Consider the following 22364-nt stretch of genomic DNA (forward strand, 5'->3'; position numbering starts at 1 on the left):
AGGTCAGCATTGTTCTTTTTCTTTCTTTGATTTGTGCTCGCAAGCATGTATTGTGACCGATCACTTCCACTCACCATGCAGCAGATCGCCTCCGTTCACTTCCCTTTATCATGGGACTAAAGAATGTATTAACATGACAGAAATGACTTTCTCAGCACAGGCCATCGTAGAAAGCGAAAAGGCCAAATCATGACAGGCGGGCGGCTCTGTCCTCCACATGCTGGCTCAGTGCGGTGTGGCTGTCATCTGGAAATATGTTCATTTCAAACCAGATGATATCAGGCAAGCTCCGAACCATGATGATTATGGATGAGACATTTTGACTTCCCTCATCTCAATAAGAGGAAGATAAAACCTGATGCACCTCTAGTCGCCTTGACAAACCCACATCGGTTATTAGCACAATATACAGTAAAGGCTAATGCTCCCAAAAAAAAGACATAACACCTTCCTCAAAATAACAGAAACAGTGTCACCCTGATATGAAGATTTCCTATTAGTGAGACACATGTATTTGTGCTTAATAATGAATCGGAGTTACTGGAAGTGTAGGAACCACATGTGTTCCTATAACCATGCAGCTCTAACCATAACCTCAGCTCACATTGGATCGGACATTAAGGACCAGAATAATTTCCCGGAAATTCCAGCAGCTTCAGCTGGGTTGTCTCCCGGCGCACATACACACTGCAGCATCGTGCACACACATCCTTATACACACATGTGGAGCACAGACAGGAAGTGCATTACTGATGATGAAGGATAACGGGTGAATTGCTGAATTCAGGAAGCAATGAAAGGGGCACTGCAAATACAGAGTCACAATATTAGTAGATATTGTAGATCTGAAACGACAAATTGATTAGTCGACCAACAGAAGAATAAGCCCTAACGATAAAAAAAAAAACGATGAATGGTCAAAGCAATTGTTGCATGCATCAATGACAAAGAAACAGCCTTTTAAATATGGAGATGTCCTGCTTTTCTCTTATTATATCATATTAAACTGAATCCCTTGAGTTTTGGCCTGACACAAATAACATCACTTTGATACTTGAGTAACTGAGATGGACATTTTCAATAGTTTTTTTTTACATTTTATAATAAATAAGGTTTATCAAGAAAATAATCACCATATAAAATAATAGTTTATTGCAGCAGAGATGCTTTTTGAAGGACTTGTATTGTTAATAGGACCATTTATATGGCATAGATAGGTGCTGGATGTGAAACAAAAAAATATAAATGTTTATGATGACAAATGATGTCAGGAATATGTAAATCTGACGGCAGATTCTTAGCGTCAGCACAAACAAATACAATAGCAAAGGGGAGATTTTTGTTCTAGTCCATAATCTGGAGGGACTGGCCTGACAGCGGAGTTGCTCTTTTGGACAGCTTGCTGGCGCGTGAGAGTGACAGAAAAGGAGGAGAAGGTTTATGTTTACAGTCAACATGGCAGAGGCCAGCAGTAACCAATGGCAGGGGTGAACATACAGGAAATGATGCGCATGTGGTTGGAGTGACTCATGACCTCAGTATTCCACAGATGAGTTGTCCAGATGTGTCTTTCTCCACCCGCCCTCACACTATTCCTCTTTCTTAGGTCCCACTTTCCAAATACCATGATACACACATACACTGAATCCTATTCTATATTTGACAGTGTTGTTGTCATTATACCAGTCACTCATATCACACAGGTACACTTTTGAGGGGTTACTAAAGTCATTGTAATTCATCGTGATGGTAACGTGGACAAATAAAATGGCAATCCATTCGATAGGTTTAAGTCTTCTGTCTGAGCTTTGGCTAAAGAACAGGCTCAATTGGATTTTATTCAACACAATACATTTAAACATGTGTTGAGGGAATCTGGCACATAAAGCGTTTGTCATTTGCGTTTCCTCACAATTTTTCCTCTTCATTTTCTATTACATTAATCATATTCTGTATTAACTGTGTATTGTATTATTTGGCAAACACCCTTAAAAGATACTGCATAAGGTATAGTTAGAAATGGATGCTTGGAGCTCTTCCAGTGTGAAACTTGGAAATAAAACGGAGATAGATTAAGCGGCAGTAGTACTGTACATGCTGATGCTCCACACTATGCACAGTAGGGCTGATCCCAGAGCTGTCACTAAGCTTTCCTCCCCTGCTTGTACTGTGAGCGCCACAGTACCTGCTCCCTCTGCACAGTGAGCTAAAGAGCGCTGCTTAGCACAGCTACTGGCCTGAAATCTCCTTAAGAGGTCATGTGCTGGTAAAAGGCAAGCCAGTCAGCACATTTTCAAATCTTCTCTCCATTCCTCCATTCAACACTTTGCTCAGCCTCAAACAGCCCTCTCTCTTTCTCTCTCTCTCTCTCTCTCTCTCTCTGTCTCTGTCTGTCTGTCTGTCTGTCTGTCTGTCTGTGTCTCTGTCTCTCTCTGTCTCTCTCTCTGTCTGTCTGTCTGTCTGTCTGTCTGTCTCTCTCTCTCTCTCTCTCTCTCTCTCTCTCTCTCTCTCTCTCTCTCACTCTCACTCCCTGTTCGTCTGGATCTTAACAGCCCCACCATTCCTTGTTGTTGTGTTCTTGACATTTTCCCCCTGCGTTTGTGGTTCTGGTGTGATGCCCGATCGCCAGATGCTCGAGGGAGTGTTTTGGAGCTAGTGCGTGAGGTTGGCGAGGTGGGGGTTGCTGTGTATGAGCAGTCGGTGGTAGAGCTTCAATCACAGTTTTTTAAAAGTGACAGTTCAGAGGTTCCATCTTTAAAAGTAATTCCACTGAAATAACTACAGTTATGACCCCCACGTGTTAGCAGCGCACTATAAGCAAATATCGCCTGTGAAGATGTATAACCCCTCTGTAATCATACAGCTATTGGAATAAAACTTCTTTTCGCAATACACTTCAAATACATATACATATAATGCATAATACATCTAGACAGCCACCCTGCTCTTGTTTTTCTTAGACCAACAGGGAGCAGAAGGATGAACAAGGAAATGCGTGCAAAACAAGTTGTTTGGAGAGAGAGTAGGGAAAAAATGATGAAGGCGACCTGTTCTGTTTTTTCAATTATACTGTGTTGTTTTTTTATAGCATGGGTTGAGACAGACAGAGCTGCAGTTAATGAATCCAGACTGTTTTCCCACCTCTGGGGAACAGACAAAGGGGAGGGATGGGGGGGGGATGCGTTGAAGAGGAGGAGGAAGAGGCCAATGGGAGGAGATTGAAAAGTTATAGCTGGAACCATTTCTGTTGAGCAGAGGTGGGGGGAAAGGAGAGCGGGGGGGTGTCAGAAAGCAGGGAATGGACATTCAGTGAACTTTCCTAATATTGCACATTGCCTTTTCTTTGCCCTTTTGTTTACCCATTGCTTAATCAGTGTGTTGTGGGGCAGCTGGAAGCGTTTAAACAGAGAACTCTGTGTTAAAAATTAAGAGTACCTTTGGGAATACGGTCCCTGATTCCCATAAACCCCAGAAATGCTGCTGCACAATGGCCAAGTTTCCTCAGTGGAAATCAGATCTGTCTCTCTCCCTCAGTTTCTTCTTCTCTTTTCTCACTTTTTTTTACCTTTCTTCTGTCCATCTGCATTTTTTCTTTTATCCGTTTTCCACTTTTACTCCAACCCCAAAAGTGTTTCATTTCCCTACCTTTTCTAGCCAGGCTCTTAAGAAAAATGTTTCATGGAGGGCTCGTCTGGAATTACAGTGAGATTTAATTGTCGAGGGCTGGTATTTCCTTCACTGTGCACACTTTTAATTCACCTTCATGGCAAGGAATCTGCCTTGTCATTTCCTCCCTCTCAAGCTTGTTGTAAATCGATCCTCCGGGTTCCCCTAAATCATCAAAGTGACCTTGTCACCCTAAGAAAACATACCACCATATTAGACCTCCAGCGTGGCTGAGCGCTGCATGACCACGGACTCCTGCAGCACGACTTTAGCCCTACATCTGAGGTTTTTGTGTACTTGTGTGGGTCTGTGTGTGTGTGTGTGTGTGTGTTTGTGTATATTTCTGTGGAGAGCAGAGCTTGTGGCAGCTGTGAAAATACATATCCTGTGGTTGGTGAAGCCCTCCTCCCCGCTCTTTCTCTAACTCTCTCCAGTCATGCAGACATACTGTTTTTTTTCCCAAGGTTGAGAATAATATTGATCATAATTTTTTTAAAAGGTACCGTACCTATAGTGGTACTACAGTAAGTGCTGCAAGGAGTATTCAGATGCTTTGTTTTCCCTGAAGCGGCATAAACACGAAAATACTCAGTTACAAGGACATTCTTTCACATCATCTTCAAAATGCAAGCTAAAGCAGCTATGATTCTTATTGTTACATTAAAGGTCCCATGTAATGGCCATTACTACTGATCATAATTCCATTGTTGAGGTCTACTAGAATATATTTACATTGTTCAATGTTCCAAACTCACATTGGTTTCTCATACAGCATCTCTGTATAGTATGTGTATTCTCTGCAGAGAGCTCCTGCCCCCCCCCCTATACGCCCACTGTGTGTGTTTGCGTTACAATGGCGTTTGTTAGCAACCAGGAAATGACTCCAGTAATGTCAAACAGATGAGAATGCTGCATGGGGTCTGGGTCCCATGTTGGCGGGACGTTGCCGGGCTCGCTGCCCCGCCCTTTGAGGCTCGAGGAGCGGACAGTGTGAGCTGGATTACTGGTGTCATTTCCTGGTTGCTGCGTGGGGTCTGCGAGACTCAGCAGAACTCAGCCTGAGCACACACACGGGAGTGTGTGGCGAACTGTGAGTGTGTGTGGCTCCACAGATTGGTCCATTTGGGCATGGTTACGTCACCATACTCGGGAAGACAAAAATGGAAAAAGAGAAATCTCCAACGAGGCGTTCTGGGGCAGCATAGACAGGTCTTTTCTGTGTTAGTTTTACTCGCTACAGGGTGTACTTTGAGGGTTTGTGGCTCTGCAGACCGTTTACATGCAGAAAAATCTTCATAACACACAAGGGGACGGGTAATAACCTATGGTAATAACCGGAAAAGCATGACATCGGACCTTTAACAATGGATCTTGTCTGTCAAAAAGGAACAAACAGATATTTTTTTCAGACTCTTATGTGCTTTAGCTTCTTCCAGCTCATTGTTCTTGTTTTCCGGCCTCAAATGTCCTTTTTTTTTTTTAACTCTATATCAGCTGTAACTGTTAGCCAAAAATCACTTATCAACTAAAAAGGAAAAAAAAACAATCATTGCAGGTTTTATTATCAAAAGTTGACCCATGTCACTGTTGTGTTATTATATAAAGATGGATCATTATTACTCATGCATTGTGTTAGCATCATTTTAATTCTCCTTTACTTTAACAATGGCTTTCTTTCTCTGATCCCGGGCTGAACTCAGTTAGACTGAGCTGATGTTTGAGGAGAGGAAGGAAGAGGAGGGAGTGAGGGAACTAGGGAGAGTCGTATTTTAGTGTCTAATGTTATTCTTTTCACAATTTCTCTGCTCTCTCAGAGCCTCCCTATGTGGTCCTGCACCACATTCAGGACAGTTTGGATTAATGTTTCATTAAATGAGTGTGTGGTGCGAGTGCACGCGTCTAGGTGTTTGATTTACATCCTCGGGTGGGACACTTGTCTACCCCCTGAGTTGAGCTTCAGGAAAATAAACTCAGCGGAAACCGCACGTCTGCCAACATCACGCCCCTCGTAGCAACAAGCAGCCTGTCTCATGTTCTGTTCGTCTGAGGGACTTCGAATGACCGGCACATTACCTAGACACTTGCTAACTGGAGTTGGCTTACATCTCAGTCGAGAAAACTGCACCGTGTCTAAACCGGAAAATCTGTGCTTGAGTGTTGCAGAAAGAAAGAGGGAGCTGAAGAGCTAGCTGCCATTCAGTATTGCTAACTAATGAACTTAATCACATGACTATGAGTCACACATCTAACCCATCAGTAAAAGTATGTACAAAAACATCAAACGCTGAAGATCTACCTGACAAAATGAATTCAAAACCACTGTGTCAGCCTCCCCCCTGCACCTCTTGTATCTTAACCCCTCCTCACCCCTTGGCTCTTTCTTCTCTACAGATGTGGAGCAGATGGCCATCGACTGGCTCACCGGAAACTTCTACTTTGTTGATGACGTGGACGACAGGATCTTCGTGTGTGACAAGGATGGGCAGACATGTGTCACCCTCCTCGACCAGGAGCTGTACAACCCCAAAGGCATAGCCCTGGACCCCACCATGGGGTTAGTTTGATATCTTGCTTTTTGCCTTATGCATAAACACACTGCATGGAACTGGAGTCAGATGCGGTCATGTGTTGCTGTTACCCAACTTTAAAAAAGTAGAAATGGGAAAGAGGGGGGCTAGTAATTGAGTGCAGATGTTCTGTTTCACTGTGGTACAATGAGTGTAAAGGTTTTGAATGTAAAAGCATGTTTTTGTTACAGCTCTTTTGTTTATGGCCAAACCTTCCAGCTGAATTCCTGAAAGTGTGTGTATATCTGTGGTGCATGCTTGTGTGAGTGTCTGAGAGCGTGTGTGTTTGAAAAAATGAATAGCACTATTGTGAGAATGTTTGTGTGTATACGTGCTTCTAGCCATCAGCAACTTTTTTCGCCCCACGCAATTTCCTTTGCCGTAATTGGGTTTTCGAGTAACAAGGTCATGGAGATTCACTGTAGCTGCTTTTTTTGTTTTTGTTATGGTCTGCAGAGTCATTTGGGGAGGGGGGGGGAGAAAACTAAACCCAGACAGTTATACATAACTATATTATAAGCTATATTTAGCCACAAAAAAGTGAAAATTAACAAAAAACTGCATAATTATATTTCCTTCATCTTCCAGGTACTGGTTGTTGTTTTGCTGTTACTCTACTAGGACAGGATATTGAGCTTTTTTTTTTTAATTGAAAAAAGTTTGTTAACACATTTATAGGGACAGTGAGCATTAACTTTAGATAAGTCACTTGTTTTGCTTTTACTTTAATAACTAAAGATTCAACAAATGTTTTATGTTTAGTTCTACAGTGGAAATGTGTCCCTTCTTAATGCCAGCCTATTAAACTACAATTATTCAGAGGTTTTCTACAGCCTATAGTGCAAAACTTTAGTATAAAGAGTTTATATCTGGTATTAATAAAGAAAATGACTTAAACAATTCATCTTGCCTGCTGCAAACCATTATGGATGCTTCCTACCTTTCTCTTTTCACCATTCTAAAACTAGATTATTATTGTCTCCCTGTAATGAAAATAAAGGTAGTCAAATAAATATAACAAAGCCAGATGGGCGTAAAATGAAAAGAAAATTCAGATACAGTCCATCTATTTTTCCATCTGTTGTAAATCAAGTGTGATCCTTTGTTTCCACAGGAAGGTGTTCTTCACAGACTACGGTCAGATCCCTAAGGTGGAGCGCTGCGACATGGATGGCCAGAACCGAACAAAGCTGGTGGACAGTAAGATAGTTTTCCCCCACGGCATCACGCTGGACCTGGTCAGCAGGCTGGTGTACTGGGCTGATGCCTACCTGGATTACATTGAAGTGGTGGACTATGAAGGCAAGAACCGGCACACCATCATCCAAGGCCTGCTGGTGAGAAAAGCTGCACAGACCCCCCCAGAACCCCCCCCCCACGCTCCCATTATCATCAATTAACAGGAAGATAATTTCTTAAATTAGCCGTCAATGGATGCTATTCAAAATAACTTAAGTGTGCTTTAGAGTTCCCTCTATATCTATAATGCCCCTTATGCTTCTCCTGTTTACTCCTGTAATGTTTTCTCGCCCAGTGAGTTACGGGCAGAGAGAAGACGGTAGACATTTGCCTTTTTATTAAAGCAGCTGATTAATAGTGTTTAATGCTCAGGCTGTTGATGTGGCAGCACTGATGAAACACAGCGCCTCTTAAACCTGTTACCATGGCTTTTACCGTGATATGTGGAGAAGTAATGGCTTTCATCTACTCACTGAGCCTAAGGGCAAAGACACACACACACACACACACACACACACACACACACACACACACACACACACACACACACACACACACACACACACACACACACACACACACACACACCATATCTTGCTCTGTGTGTATTTGCCCCTTCGATAGGTCATTAGTACATACTGTATGCACATCCTTCAGACAAAGGTTAAAGTAAGAGTGTTATTGATGGTGTTGCATTTCGGCTGTTTCATCAAGAGTGTGTCTGTTTGTTACGGCCTGACATGCTCTGTTAAGGTGCATAGGAAACCTTTTAAAGGGGACCTATCATGCAAAACACACTTTTCGATGTCTTTTATACTTAAATATGTGTCCCCGTAAGCCGTAAGGGAACTCACAAAGTGTCAGAAAACAAAACCCTCTCTCTTTTCCTCCGTACCCAAATCTCTAAAAACGGGGCTACAACAGAGCAGCTGATCCAGATTTGCGCCCGATATGACTTACAGTAATATCAGAAACGTTGCTATCAGAAACCATGCCTGACGTGTTTTGGACGTAATATGGTCTTTGTTTACATTAGCAAGCATCGCTAACACTCAGAGCTAACCTGTACTGGAGAGAGCATGTGTAAGAAACCAGGAAATAAAAAAAAGAACTGTCCTTGTAGTAAACCCGCAAGAGAAAAAGCATTTGAGCTCCAGAAATAATCCTTGATGTGGTTTGGAGCATGATATGGCATTTAATCACGGCAGCATTTAGCTGTATCTCGTAGAATTCTGAGCAGGCATTAGCTCCCCCTCCTCTGTTTTTTTTTTTTTTCAAGCTAAGGACCCAGAACCTGCAGTTCTCTAACAGGGCTGAAATAGAGGGATATGAGGGATGTCTAAAATGCATGATCTGTTTGGTATTTTGAGCAAAACATATCATAGACATGTTTTTTATATATTTTTATATATCTGAGACCCATAATATATGCCTACAAATAGCATGATAGGAGAACTTTAACGTCAACATATAGTTGGTTTTAAGTTGTAATCGAATGATGAGGTGTTTATAATATAAAACAGTTCCCATGCCTGCTAATAGCACTTTTTTTGTAATAATAATTGTTCTCATTACAAGCATTGGTCTGGTTTGTCTTGACTGGATATGTGAGTAAAGGTGACAGAGTAAACAATCCTGTTTTCTTACAGTCTGATGCTAACTGTTTCCCATCAGCAGAGCCTACAATAACAACCATTTTTGTCTTTCTCACCCTCTGTGGCTCTCTATGGCCCAGTTCGCTCTACACACAAAACAAGATAGACCACAAGGCCATCTCAGGTTTTATGCTGCTGGCGGGGCCTGTTGCGACATTGGGTCAACGGGTTCTGTCTGTTGTGAGCTTTGGAAGCTTTTCTGGTTCCTCTCACTCACTGCTGCTAAACACTTTATCCTTTTTTTTATTACCACAGGGAAAATGATAGTTTCTGAACCAAAGGCAGGCAGGTGGCTGTTAGAAATGTGTATCATAACACCTCAAAAAGATCCCTCTACATCACATATTTAGACTAAAAGTAACCATGGAAACAACACCTCTTTTTCATGCTACATTACCAGTTAACACTCACTTGTAAAATAAAAACTAACCAAGGCAACAATTACTGAAGAACATCTTTAAAGCATGTAGGATAATTAAAAAGAAAAAGAGCCCATCTTGTTTGTGTGCTAAGTTGCCATGGTAGAAGCACAATAATAGATTCTGTGGTTTCCAAATATAGAAAATAATGAATTCACAAGTAAAATGCGACTGTGGCTACAATTTGAATTGTGATAATTATTTTTCATGTATTATTGCTTGCGTACAGGGAAATAGTGAACTAATAAACTAATAAAAATAATAAACTTTGGCAGACTTAACTTTTATCTAGAGTGTTGGCTAAACCCAAAAAAAAAAATATTTATTATAATCGAAGCATGTTAAACTCTTATATACAACATATCTATCTTATTGTCTTCAAGGGTAGCTGTGACTGTGTGAAAGTTAGTAAAAGTTCATTTTAGGGAAAAGTTATGGAATAAATCAGTTAGAAAAATCTAATCTAATGTTTTGGACTGATTTTAATATCCTCTACCTCTCTTTTACTCTCTCCCTTATCTTCATCTCCCCCTTACCATCCCTTCCTTAAGATCGAGCACCTGTATGGGCTGACTGTGTTTGAAAACTACCTGTATGCCACCAACTCAGACACTGCTAACATGCAGCCTAAGACCAGTGTGATCAGAGTGAACCGCTTCAACAGCACAGACTACCAAGTAGTGACCAGAGTGGACAAGGGAGGGGCGCTGCACGTCTACCACCAGAGACGCCAGCCTCCAGGTACACCACACACACACAATCATACATTTTAATATCTTATGCAATTCTGAGTATTTTATAACGCTTCTGGATTTCTGACTTTATCTTTGATCTCCTTTGTGTCCAGTACGTAGCCATGCATGTGAGGTGGACCAGTTTGGGAAGGCGGGAGGCTGTTCGGACATCTGTCTGCTGGGGAACGGCCACAAGAACCGAACCTGCCGCTGTCGCTCCGGATTCAGCCTGGGCAGTGATGGGAAGTCCTGCAAAAGTGAGTTGGACTAACAGTGTGATTAAATAATTAATAACTTTGATTTTGGCTTGTGTTACAGAGGGTCGAAACCTTTGATGAAAGGATTAGAAGTAGCTAAAGTTATTTGAAAAAAGTAAAAAATGAATTATTTTTTGTAAAACATATTTTAATATTAATTCAGTAGTCTGTTACACAACTGAAATATAAATAGTAAGCTAAAATGGCGCTAATGGCTAAACTGTTCAACTAGTTAGCTAAAAGCAAGCAGATATACTGTTGCCTAAAATAAGCCTTATAGATCAATTATAACAATGACAACTAAAAGTGATGGCTAGTCAGTTATTATAGTTATCCTGATTGAAAAAACTCTTAAATAGTTCCTTGACATCCAGCTTATGCTACTCCAAGTAGGAGATGTAGCCTAAAACAAACAGCAACATTGAATGTTCCGTATGAAAATGTTATTTTAAAAATATCTTCTTTTGTATAATTTTAAGTATTAAATAAGATCCAATTTCAATACATCTAAGCGAGAATCATTTGGACATAATGGGTTTTGTCAATGAGGGGCTGCATTCAGGGCTGTGGAGGCAAGTCTTATAAAAAAGGCTTGGGAGCCACTGCACTGAAGCACACTGCAGATTCAGCACAAACGTGTGCATGCTCCCAGCCTCACTGTAAGTATAAACTCTGGAGCTCAATAGACCTAAAGCCAAGGGCAGCCGAGGTTGGTTTAGGGATGCAGCTCTCCCCTGGGGTACAGACTGAGAGAGAGCTGTGAACAAAGTAGCTGAGCAGAACATAACTTAGGCTGTCTCTTAAGCTCTGCACTGACCTTCCCATGAAGCTGTTAGCCTGATTCAGCTTGTTCAGAGAAGTGTTTTTAATTCTGTCAACCAATAATAGTATTATATTGATCCGCCTCCTCACAATACACTGTCCTTGAAAATGACACAATTAATTTAAGTAGAGGCAATTCCTCCTCTCTTCCCCCTGCTTCTCAATTGTCACTTAATTTTAATTTAAGGCTTTTGCTGATCTTGTCTTTAATGAATTTGCTTAATCAATACACATTATTTGTAAAGGAAAAAGAGTCCTGAGTCAGCATGGTTTGCGTCTTTGTCAACAGAATTCTTTAGGTATTGGTGAAAGGCTGAGAGGAGTTTAATGTTAACTGCCTCTGCTGAGTAGTGTACATTTACAGGTCGAAGCTACTTTTTCTTACCTTTTGTTTTCTTGTTTTGCTGCAGAACCTGAGCATGAGCTCTTCCTGGTCTACGGCAAAGGTCGCCCAGGGGTCATCCGGGGCATGGACATGAATGCCAAGGTGCCAGACGAATACATGATCCCCATCGAGAATCTGATGAACCCGAGAGCTCTGGACTTCCACGCTGAGAGCGAGTTCATCTACTTTGCGGACGCCACCAGCTACATCATCGGGCGACAGAAAATTGATGGAACAGAAAGGGATACTATTGTGAAAGAAGGTACAGTAATGACGGTTCATTTGAGAGCAGGACTAAAATAAGGATTAATATGAGTTTCAAGTAATGAAAGAACATTTGGTTCGTTTATGTGTTGAAATGTTGGTTGTAATGAATCTTTGGATCTAGTCAATTGCATTGATTCTCAAGGTTACGCTAGTTACAAACACATTCAAGGTTAAGGTATGGGTTTGGCCCATGTTAAGGCTTTTAAAGCAGGGCCACAGTACAAAGGTTTACAACACGTGATAAACAACCATAGACTTTTTCACAAGCCTTCAATCTTTCAAACAAAAATATATTTTATTTCTCCACATAATCCCATTGAAAATAAATGGGTAACTTTCCATTGTTTAAAAGTCTACAACAAGCTGTATGCATCAGCAGGCATTGAGGTTCAAATCTAAAAGCATAACACTATAAATATTGTGATTTACGCTTATAAAAATACATTTTTAGCCAATAATGTGTTATGTGTGTTGTTACAAAAGGCCTCTCAACAGCAGCACATGTTTGTTTCAGGAATCCACACCGTAGAGGGCATAGCTGTGGACTGGATGGCGGACAACCTGTACTGGACCGATGACGGGCCGAAGAAAACCATCAGTGTGGCTCGGCTGGAAAAGGCTTCACAGACACGCAAAACTCTCATTGAGGGAAAAATGACTCACCCTCGCGCCATTGTAGTTGATCCACTGCACGGGTAAGGAGAAAAAGAGATGGAGGGAGGAATTGAACTGTATTTCTGTTCCAGAGAAAATGGATGCATTTCCTGTAGAAATGAGAGTTGAGATGTCGAGGCAAAGCAGAGGTTTAGGGAGCAGTTAAAATAACGCTGACTCTAAGCTGGCTGTTTAATGGATTATGAATGATGCATGCATGTTGTGTGTGCTTCTTTGTGGTCTGGCAACATACGGTAAGAGATAATGATGGGAGGTCATTTCTTATGGTCAGCTGTCCGAAATAATTACAGATGGTCTATCACTCAGCAAACTCGTATCCAGAGGTGGAAGAAGTCCTCAGAACTTGTACTTAAGTAAAAGTACTAGTGTGTAGGAATACTCTGTTACAAGTAAAAGTCCTGCAATCAAAAGGTTACTCAATTAAATGTAAAAAAGTATTAGCATCAAAATATACTTAAAGTACCAAACGTAAAATTACTCATTCAGCAAATTGACTCATTTCAGAATAATATATAATATATTTTGATTATAATGATTGATGCATTTAAGTGTTATCAAAGCTGGTTTTAATTACTTTGTACACTGCAGGGTAGCTTGTGTATTTACTCCAGGTGTAACTAAAGACTTATTCTAGTGTTGATTATATTTCACATCATTCATCCAAATCTGTAAAGTAACTAAAGGTACTGCATAAATGTAGCTGAGTAAAAGTACACGATTTACCTCTGATTTGCAGTGGAGTTAAAGTACCAAGTAGTATAAAATGGAAATACTGAAGTACCTCAGAATGTTACTTATGTACAGTACTTGAGTAAATCTACTTAGTTACTTCCCACCTTACTTATCCTTCGTATATGAGCTGTTTAACGCTTCTCACTGCTTGCACCCATTTACCCTTCTTTCTTCAGTTCTTGTTTGTGTCTCTTCACATTTTCCAGCAGAGAGCATTTTTTCCTCTTCATCCCATCTGTTTTGTTGACCAATATCCCTCCAAAAGACATATCGTCCCTAATGATTTCACTTACCACACGCTACTTAATAAGACGGATGGAGCATTTTGTGCATTACTTGGTAGATTTCCTCCACAAGCTTATTAACACACATCCAAATCTCCCTCGCACTTTTTCAAATAGCTCTTAATCTTGCTGTGGATGTTTCTTATTGCTATGACCTATTGGGCTCTCTCTTGAGAAGCACACACTCAAACAAACACACAAACTCTTTGGATTGCTAGTGACAGGGTGATGTGTGTCCACACACTTCCCAGGGGAAAGGCACTCGCCTCAACTAATGCCTGTAATCAATCAGGCTCAGAGAGAGAAGGGAGGATAAGGAGACATTTGCAGAAAGGAAAGGACGGATACAGACAGAGAAGGAAATATGAAAACTTAATGCTAATGTCAGTCATATTTCAGCCAAAGGGGGGGGGGGGGGGTTGTGTTTACTTTAGCATGATGGGATAGACAGCCAGCAGACTGGCTAAGCGTGGAGCACTAAAGGCAAGTGGCAGGTATTAAAGTACTTTGGTGGAAACTTTGTTTTCCTGTGGGCAGATATACTGCTAAACACTGCGGAAACACCTTTCTCACTGCTCTCATGAGTGTTGTGCGCTATAGGGCAGCTACATAAAATATCAATGCCTCCATTATTGCCACAGATTTTCCAAGGAGCCAACACAAATACAATGTTTTTTTCTGTTGTGCTATCACATTTTTGTTGGTACTTGTCCCACAAATGTTCCCTTGTTCTTTCTCAGGTGGATGTACTGGACGGACTGGGAGGAAGACCCGAAGGAGAGCAAGCGTGGGAAAATTGAGCGGGCTTGGATGGACGGCTCGAACCGAAACGTGTTCCTGACCAGCAAAACGGTGCTATGGCCCAACGGCCTCAGCCTGGACATCCCGCAGGGCATCCTCTACTGGGTGGACGCCTACTACGACCGCATTGAGATGGTGTACCTCAACAGCACAGAGCGCAAGGTCAGCACACGCTCACCATCAACAGGATTATTTTATTGCAGTGTGGTTCACGGGAATGAAGGCAGGGGATTATTCTGACAGGGTATGACAAGCGGTAAGCGAGCTATTAGGGAGTGAGTCTTAGAGCCATGGGAGACTGTGGGTGGTCCATCACAATGCAGCTCACAGTCCGAGGGCTTACTGGTCACTCCTTGTGGTTAAATTGATGATATTTTGCTTCCAGTAGTCTGTGTGTTGGTTATATTTTGGTTTTATGGTGTTGTTTTTGGAATTCACATGTATAATATTATGGTTAACATTGAGTGAATTAAATATATAATTACTTACATACTCTGAATACCACTGAAAAGGGTATTTTATGGCCACATTGCAGATTTTTTATTTAAAAAATGTTGACACCTTTATTTAAAGGTTTGTAGTATGATCAACTCAAATGTTAACTGGTAGGAATCAAAGAAGGTAAATCATATCACATATTGTCACAACAAATGAATACCAGCTGTAATCCTGGACACAGCTTGCTGTTTTTTTAAAGCATTCTTTACTATCGTGTTGCTTTTCACACATTACCAGACGGTGTATGAAGGTCAGGAGCTGAACCACGCCTTTGGTCTTTGCCACTATAAACACTTCCTGTTCTGGAACGAGTATCGAAGTGGCAGCATTTTCAAGTTGGACACCACCACTGGCACGGCCACTCTGCTGCGAAGCGAGAGGCCACCCATCTTTGAAATCCGCATGTTTGACGCCCAGCAGCAGCAAGGTAGCATCACAAATACAATATTCTTCTATCCATCCATGTTAATCCACACACTATGATTGTCAAAATACACGATCACGCATAATTAATGTTAATTTGTGTTCCCATAAAAAATGTTTTTATCTGAACATTGATGTTTGTTTACCTAAAGGCTCCAATGCGTGTCGTGTAAACAACGGCGGCTGCAGCAGTCTGTGTCTCGCTACACCAGAAAACAGGCAGTGTGCCTGTGCAGAAGACCAGATACTAGACCCAGCTGACAACACCAGCTGCAAGGGTAGGTCCACCAATGCTTTGTATCTGATGTGAGACTGCAGGGTATTTGACAAAAAAACTAAAACAAAGGCAGACAACAACAGGAGCACTGGCATGACTTAATGCAGTCCAATACACCCTTCATTATTATTTTTTTAATTTGCAACGTTGTCCTGGTATTTTTCCCATGCCAGAGTCGATTAAATACAAATCCAGTCCAATAAGAAACCAAAAATAAACTGCTCCGACCCAGTCTTAATAAAACTCAAAGATTAAACATGTATTTAATGTTGCACTTGATATGTGACTGTTATTTGTCTGCCCCACCTTCTTCTTGTTTTTTATTCCATCACCAGTCAGCTCAGCATCAGTCTACTATATGTGAGGTGCATTTAGACACAAGATTTCCTTTTAATTGCTATTTTCCCGAAACCCATATGTTTTTTTAATCCAAAACTGTATTTTGCTATTTTTCATGTCCTCAATGTCCTCCTTTTTAAAATACCTTTCATTCCTCTTTTCCTCTACCTCTCCTTTCACAGCCAACCCGTCTTACGTGCCTCCTCCCCAGTGCCAGTTTGGAGAGTTTGCTTGTAAGAACAACCGCTGCATCCAGGAGCGCTGGAAGTGTGACGGAGACAACGACTGTCTGGACAACAGCGACGAAGCTCCGGAGCTGTGCCGTACGTTTCTGCACACACGCACACGCACGCACGCACACTCTTACTCAGACCATACATAACATCGTTTTGGAGTGAGATGGCCTTGGGCAATAGTTGTTAGATGCCAAAATGAAATGAAGGAGCAGTCTGTGAAATAGTGACTGTGTGTTTATGTGTACTAATTGGTGTGTGTGTGTGTGTGTGTGTGTGTGTGTGTGTGTGTGTGTGTGTGTGTGTGTGTGTGTGTGTGTGTGTGTGTGTGTGTGTGTGTGTGTGTGTGTGTGTGCAAGGAGGAATGTAGCTATGTCTGTGGGTCTGGTAAAGCTCTCTGTCTCTCTGTCTGTCTGGTGGTTACAGTGCAGACATGTTAACGTCCCAGACAAAACAAAAGCACTTCCAAAACAGCTAGACTTTTTGCTCTCTCTTTCAACCTTTGGCACCTCACGTCCCTCCATCTTTCCATTCCCTCCTACACTTCTTCCCACATGGCTCCTCATTTTTCTCTGTTTCCTCTAACCCTCCAATGCTTTCTTTCTTCCCTGCAGACCAGCACACCTGCCCGACAGACAGATTTAAGTGCAAGAACAACCGCTGCATCCCTCTGCGCTGGCTTTGTGACGGGGACAACGACTGTGGGAACGACGAGGATGAATCCAACACCACCTGCGCTGGTACACAAACAAATATACACCCTGTACCAAAATCCGACAGGTTTTTTTGACTTTCACATGGGACATTACATCAACTTTTTTGTCTTTTAGCTCGTACCTGTCCACCAAATCAGTACTCGTGTGCCAGTGGGCGCTGCATCCCTATTTCCTGGACATGTGACCTGGACGATGACTGCGGTGATCGGTCAGATGAGCCTGCTTCCTGTGGTTGGTCTCCTTCTGTGGTTTGGTCTTTAACTATAGGGTGACATAAATCTGTTATTAGAGGTCAGTTTAATAATAAGTGTCTAAACTCTAGTTTTTTTTCACAGCCTACCCCACATGTTTCCCCCTCACCCAGTTTACCTGCAACAACGGACGCTGCATCAACGTAAACTGGCGCTGTGATAATGGTCAGTTCTTTTTTCTCTCCTCTTCTCCTTCCATGTGAACATTTACAGTTGCAACTCCTCGCTTTCCTTCATCACGCGTTTGCTGAGCATGTTTTTCCACCACCGTCAAATTGGCAAATGTTTGTCTACGTTTGCTTGTTTTTACGTTTATTGTTTCTCCAGTCTTTTGTTGTTCTGTGTTGTTGGTTTTGTTGTTCCGTGTTGTGCCGTTCGCCCACTCTGCTATCTTCCATTGGTTCTGTCTTTCAGAAAAGGATTGTGGGGACGGCTCTGATGAGTTGAATTGTCCAAACCTCACCGGTTAGTGCATAGATCAACATGCACCACCACAGCCATGATGCAAGCCTAGAAATTGGCTAGAACTGGTCAAGCTGGCCATTAGTTAGGCTGCTTGTCTGCTAATTGAACATGGCCACATGCTGCGGCCAATAATGCTGCTAGTAATTTACTGTAGGCTTCAACCCAAGTTTAATTTGATATATTGCAGTGCAGTATTCAGTCAACCGATTACCCAGGGAAAGTGTAGCCAAATTAATTTAACTCATTTTATTTGGTGTAGATTTAAAGGAATGGCAGGTTTCATTATCAGAAATGTCCTAATCTTTTCACATAATAGATTATCTTTCCCTGATTACCATGGAAATAACTGCTGTTAAAAGTATGCAAGGTTATGCATCAGGTTACCCTATATTATGGTTAAAAATGCTTTGCTGCCAGCTCAATGTATCAGCATTTGGTACATTCCCTCATGGTGCATGGTCTGATCTATGCAGTTTCTGTCATTATTCAATCTCTCATATTCTATTTCATTTGTTTTCCATTGTTTTCATTGTCACTGTTTTAAATGTGAAAGAAAAAAAATCTATTACTTTTTGCATATTTATATATTTTTCCCTATGAGGCAGTGGGCGCCTCATATTGCGAGAGTTGGTGTTTGACTGTGTTTGTTTTCCAGATAACGACTGCGGGGACAACAGCGACGAGGCGGGCTGTAGTCACTCCTGCTCCAGCGCTCAATTCAAGTGTAACAGCGGCCGCTGCATCCCAGATTACTGGACCTGTGACGGAGATAATGACTGCGGGGACTACAGCGACGAGACGCACGCTAACTGCACCAACCAGGGTCAGTGTTACAACCTGTTGGTTAGGGGGGACAGCTAGGAAACTCTTCACTGTTGTATTTAAGAAATACGAAATTAAGATTTATTTGATATTTGTACAAATCAGACCACCATGCTCAAACTTAATCTCAAAACTGAAGTGTTTTGATATCAAGTTGACTCATACACATTTTTGTGAGTTATCTACAAAATCACGTAACACTTATATGCATTTCTTCAGTCATGTCTTTTAGCCTACATCTGCTCTCAATGATGTTGAGTTGGTTTTGACTTCCTGTGTTGGTTTCTACAGAACCCCGAGTGGGGGATGCTTTACCCTGTAATTAAGACAACAAAACCACTTAAATGTTTGTGAAATCTATTAACACCAACTGGTATGGTTTTATGCTACATTCATCCAGACTTAATCTCAGTTGTAATTATTTGTATTAAGATCATTATATTATAAATATAATCATGAGATAGACTGATGGCCTGATCGCATTTCATACCAGCTTTTACTCAAATGTATGTTAGCCAATTTCTCATGATCCTAACCTGTTTGCATCTGATGCAATGTTGCTTTTCATTTTTATTCAAGAAAACATGCCCCCTATTCACCAAGCAGAACTTTTATAAAATTAAAAAGTAAAGCTAATATCTAAAGCCACTTTTCACAAACAAATAGCCAATGGTCCCTATATTTAATAGTACTTTTGGAACAAAGCTGATAGGCACTTAATCATAGTATTTACACTTTATTCAGTAGTCGAATAGATCTCTGGTCCATATTAGTCACACTGGCCCAGTCTAAAGGGTACCACCACGGCATTAAAAAACTCTCTCACTAACCACTTAGCAAGTGATATAATAACTGTTAAGATACTAATAAATATTCATTGTTATGCTGTTAAGATCAACATTGAAACAATAGCAAAAATGATTCATCGGTAGCTAGTGTTCATGACTAAAACAATGACCCACTTGAATCTGCTTAGTCTTTCCCGTTGCTAAGACGTGTTGCCATCCAGATATCCAACAGACAGCTCATTCATTTTGTTTGTTTGTTTGTTTCTGCATTGTCTCTGCTCCAGGCTATGTTTCCTGATTTGATTAATACAGCCAAGGGTTGAAGAAAATAACATTTCAAAGCTTTGTGACATCTTCCTCTCCACAGCCACGCGTCCCCCTGGAGGTTGTCATACAGATGAGTTTCAGTGTCGGATGGACGGCCTGTGCATCCCGCTGCGATGGCGCTGCGACGGGGACACCGACTGCATGGACCTGAGCGACGAGAAGAACTGTGAGGGTGTCACACACATGTGCGACCCAGCTGTCAAGTTTGGCTGTAGGGACTCTGGTAAGAAGACCATAGTTTAAATACAATTCAAGAAAAGTTTGTTCACATTTTTTTTTAAGTAAGCCTGCCTTCTGCCCGTAGCACGCTGTATCAGCAAAGCCTGGGTGTGCGACGGCGACAGCGACTGTGAGGACAACTCCGACGAGGACAACTGTGAGGCGCTAGTGTGTAAGCTCTCTCACCATGTGTGTGCCAACGACTCCACCATCTGCCTGCCTGCTGAGAAACTTTGCGATGGCACTGATGACTGCCCAGATGGCTCCGATGAGAAACTCTGCGGTAAGAGACAACAGGAACCAGACTGCGTTTCATTACAGGGAATGCCATAACAGCAAGTCAAACTTCTGCATCTTAAATTATGTATTAAGAGGTTTAATAACAGTTCTATCCTTTGTCTCACAGACCTGTGTTCACTGGACAATGGTGACTGCAGCCATAACTGCACAGTGCTCCCTGGTGAGGGGGTGATCTGTTCCTGTCCCCTGGGCATGGAGTTGGGGGTCGACAACAAGACCTGTCAAATCCAGAGTTTCTGCGCCAAACACCTTAAGTGCAGTCAACGCTGCGAACAGGACAAGTTCAGTGTGAAATGTTCTTGTTACGAAGGCTGGGAACTGGAGCCTGACATGGAGAACTGCAAGAGCACGGGTAAGAGACAGAGGATAAAGGGGGAGATGGAGGGAAGGGTCAGGGGAAGGCAAGAGACATCAGTGAAGAATTTTTTAACATCTGATTGATGGTAGAGGTACAGTAGAAGGGGAAGCTAGAGAAGTGACTGCGCTCTGGGCTTTGTCAGGCTTTAAGAGTTCAGAATCAGGAAGTGTGGTTAGGGTTTGGGATAAACCAAAGGAGAGGCTGCCTAAGCAGGAAGCTGTGGCTAGAGAAGTCTCTCTATGCCAAAATGTGATACTCATTCGGACAATAGACAGAACACTGGAGACGGAAAAGGGGAAGAATTACATTGCTGTTCTCAGGAGTCTATCACTAAAAAACATAAAAAAGACCTCGGCATTGGATTTTAGCTGTCATTATTATTTAATGAAAAAAACGAAGATAAAATTGTAAAAAATGAAGTGAACAGATACTTATTTTGCAGGGCAAGACGTGCTCAGTCACAGTTAATCAGCTTTGAATTTTATCATCCACATAAAAAATATAGTTTCCTCCCTGCAGCAACTAGCCAATGACGAATCATGAATTTGTGATTGTGCAGGTCTTAGAGACTAGCCCCCGGCACCCTGTCATTCATCTGGCTGCCTGTTAGGTGCAGATAACCCCCTGTCTTATTTACACTGCGTTTTAATTACCCAGGATTAGAGCCACTTTAAACACAGCCCCTCTGTCATTGGACACACACCGCAGTGGAACATGGCTGCAATGTTTTCCATGCTGTGAAGCAGAGCCGAATTATGAGTAACAATCAAAGATAACCAAGCAGAAGCTTTTAACTCTTTAACAGCTGCTTAGTTCTTATTTCAAAGACACCCAACAATGTTTTTCTGTCAATCTTCACAGATCCTTTCAAACCCTTTATCATTTTCTCAAACCGCCATGAGATCCGCCGCATTGATTTGAATAAAGGAGAGTTCAGTGTGTTGGTACCGGGCCTGAGGAACACCATTGCCCTGGACTTCCATATCAGTGAGAGCGCCCTCTATTGGACGGATGTGGTGGAGGACAAGATCTATCGCGGGAAGCTGTCCGAGAATGGAGGTGAGAATGTTTAACACAATCAATATGGTTTAACAGAGTTATGTTATCATCTACTGTAGGATTTAATATACAGTCTTTACAGATTATGGATGTTTCGTAAAGTTATGGTCCACCTATTGATTTCTTCCAGAACTTTCCCACACGTTCTTCATCAGCGGATAGGGTTAATCTACATTTTCATTTATGCATATCAGGGAATTTTCTTTACTTTTGAGTAAGAAAGCGCCATCAGACAGACTTTGGATTATTGAGTGTCAAGAACAATTTTATTACATTGGGTTTTATTAAAGTCATAGCATTTTAATCGTTATATGGTATTGCACACTGGGGAAATATATTGTAGTTATGTTAAAGGGGACCTATCATGCAAAATGCACCTTTGTACGTCTTTTATACATGAATATGTGTCCCCGGTGTGTCAGGGAACTCACCAAGTGTCAGAAAACACAACCCTCTCTCTTTTCCTCCATACCCAAATCTCTAAAAATGGGGCTTTAACGGATCTGATANGTTGAGGCGTGCAGGAAACTAAACCCACCTCCCCTGAACATGGGTCGACTGAAGAGTCTCGTCATGCCTGCCTACAAGCAGTAGTGCTTATAAACACACTTTATAAAGTCAGACAAAACTAACCAGGCTTCGTGTGGTTCTGTTTATTTGCACCTTACTTTGACCATCCGTTCACTGTTATTGCTCATTGTGTAGAGAGGCAGAGGTTTTTTTTTATTATAGCAGCTATCGGATGGAATCAATACATGGGCTGCACAGGTTGTCATGTCCGACTAT

The 22364-nt window shown here is 41.7% G+C and overlaps 1 protein-coding gene across 1 annotated transcript in view; it reads left to right on the forward strand.

Moving 5' to 3' along the window:
• The window catches only part of LOC104963003 (low-density lipoprotein receptor-related protein 1), a gene marked incomplete at its 3' end in the record, with an annotated part of 90260 nt that overhangs the window by 36147 nt on the left and 31749 nt on the right, over positions 1-22364 (forward strand). Inside the window, exons 7-24 of the mRNA XM_010791549.1 lie at positions 6058-6220; positions 7348-7570; positions 10098-10287; positions 10394-10537; positions 11770-12006; positions 12526-12706; positions 14443-14665; positions 15239-15428; positions 15577-15702; positions 16223-16363; positions 16888-17013; positions 17104-17220; positions 17325-17405; positions 18361-18528; positions 19683-19865; positions 19947-20144; positions 20268-20513; positions 21381-21578. Coding sequence (XP_010789851.1) covers positions 6058-6220; positions 7348-7570; positions 10098-10287; positions 10394-10537; positions 11770-12006; positions 12526-12706; positions 14443-14665; positions 15239-15428; positions 15577-15702; positions 16223-16363; positions 16888-17013; positions 17104-17220; positions 17325-17405; positions 18361-18528; positions 19683-19865; positions 19947-20144; positions 20268-20513; positions 21381-21578 — 3135 coding nt within the window. The remainder of the gene's footprint in view (positions 1-6057; positions 6221-7347; positions 7571-10097; positions 10288-10393; positions 10538-11769; positions 12007-12525; positions 12707-14442; positions 14666-15238; positions 15429-15576; positions 15703-16222; positions 16364-16887; positions 17014-17103; positions 17221-17324; positions 17406-18360; positions 18529-19682; positions 19866-19946; positions 20145-20267; positions 20514-21380; positions 21579-22364) is intronic.

Source organism: Notothenia coriiceps, unplaced genomic scaffold (genome assembly GCF_000735185.1).
Source record: "Notothenia coriiceps isolate Sejong01 unplaced genomic scaffold, NC01 NC01_scaffold00035485, whole genome shotgun sequence".
Classification (NCBI taxonomy): Eukaryota; Metazoa; Chordata; class Actinopteri; order Perciformes; family Nototheniidae; genus Notothenia; species Notothenia coriiceps.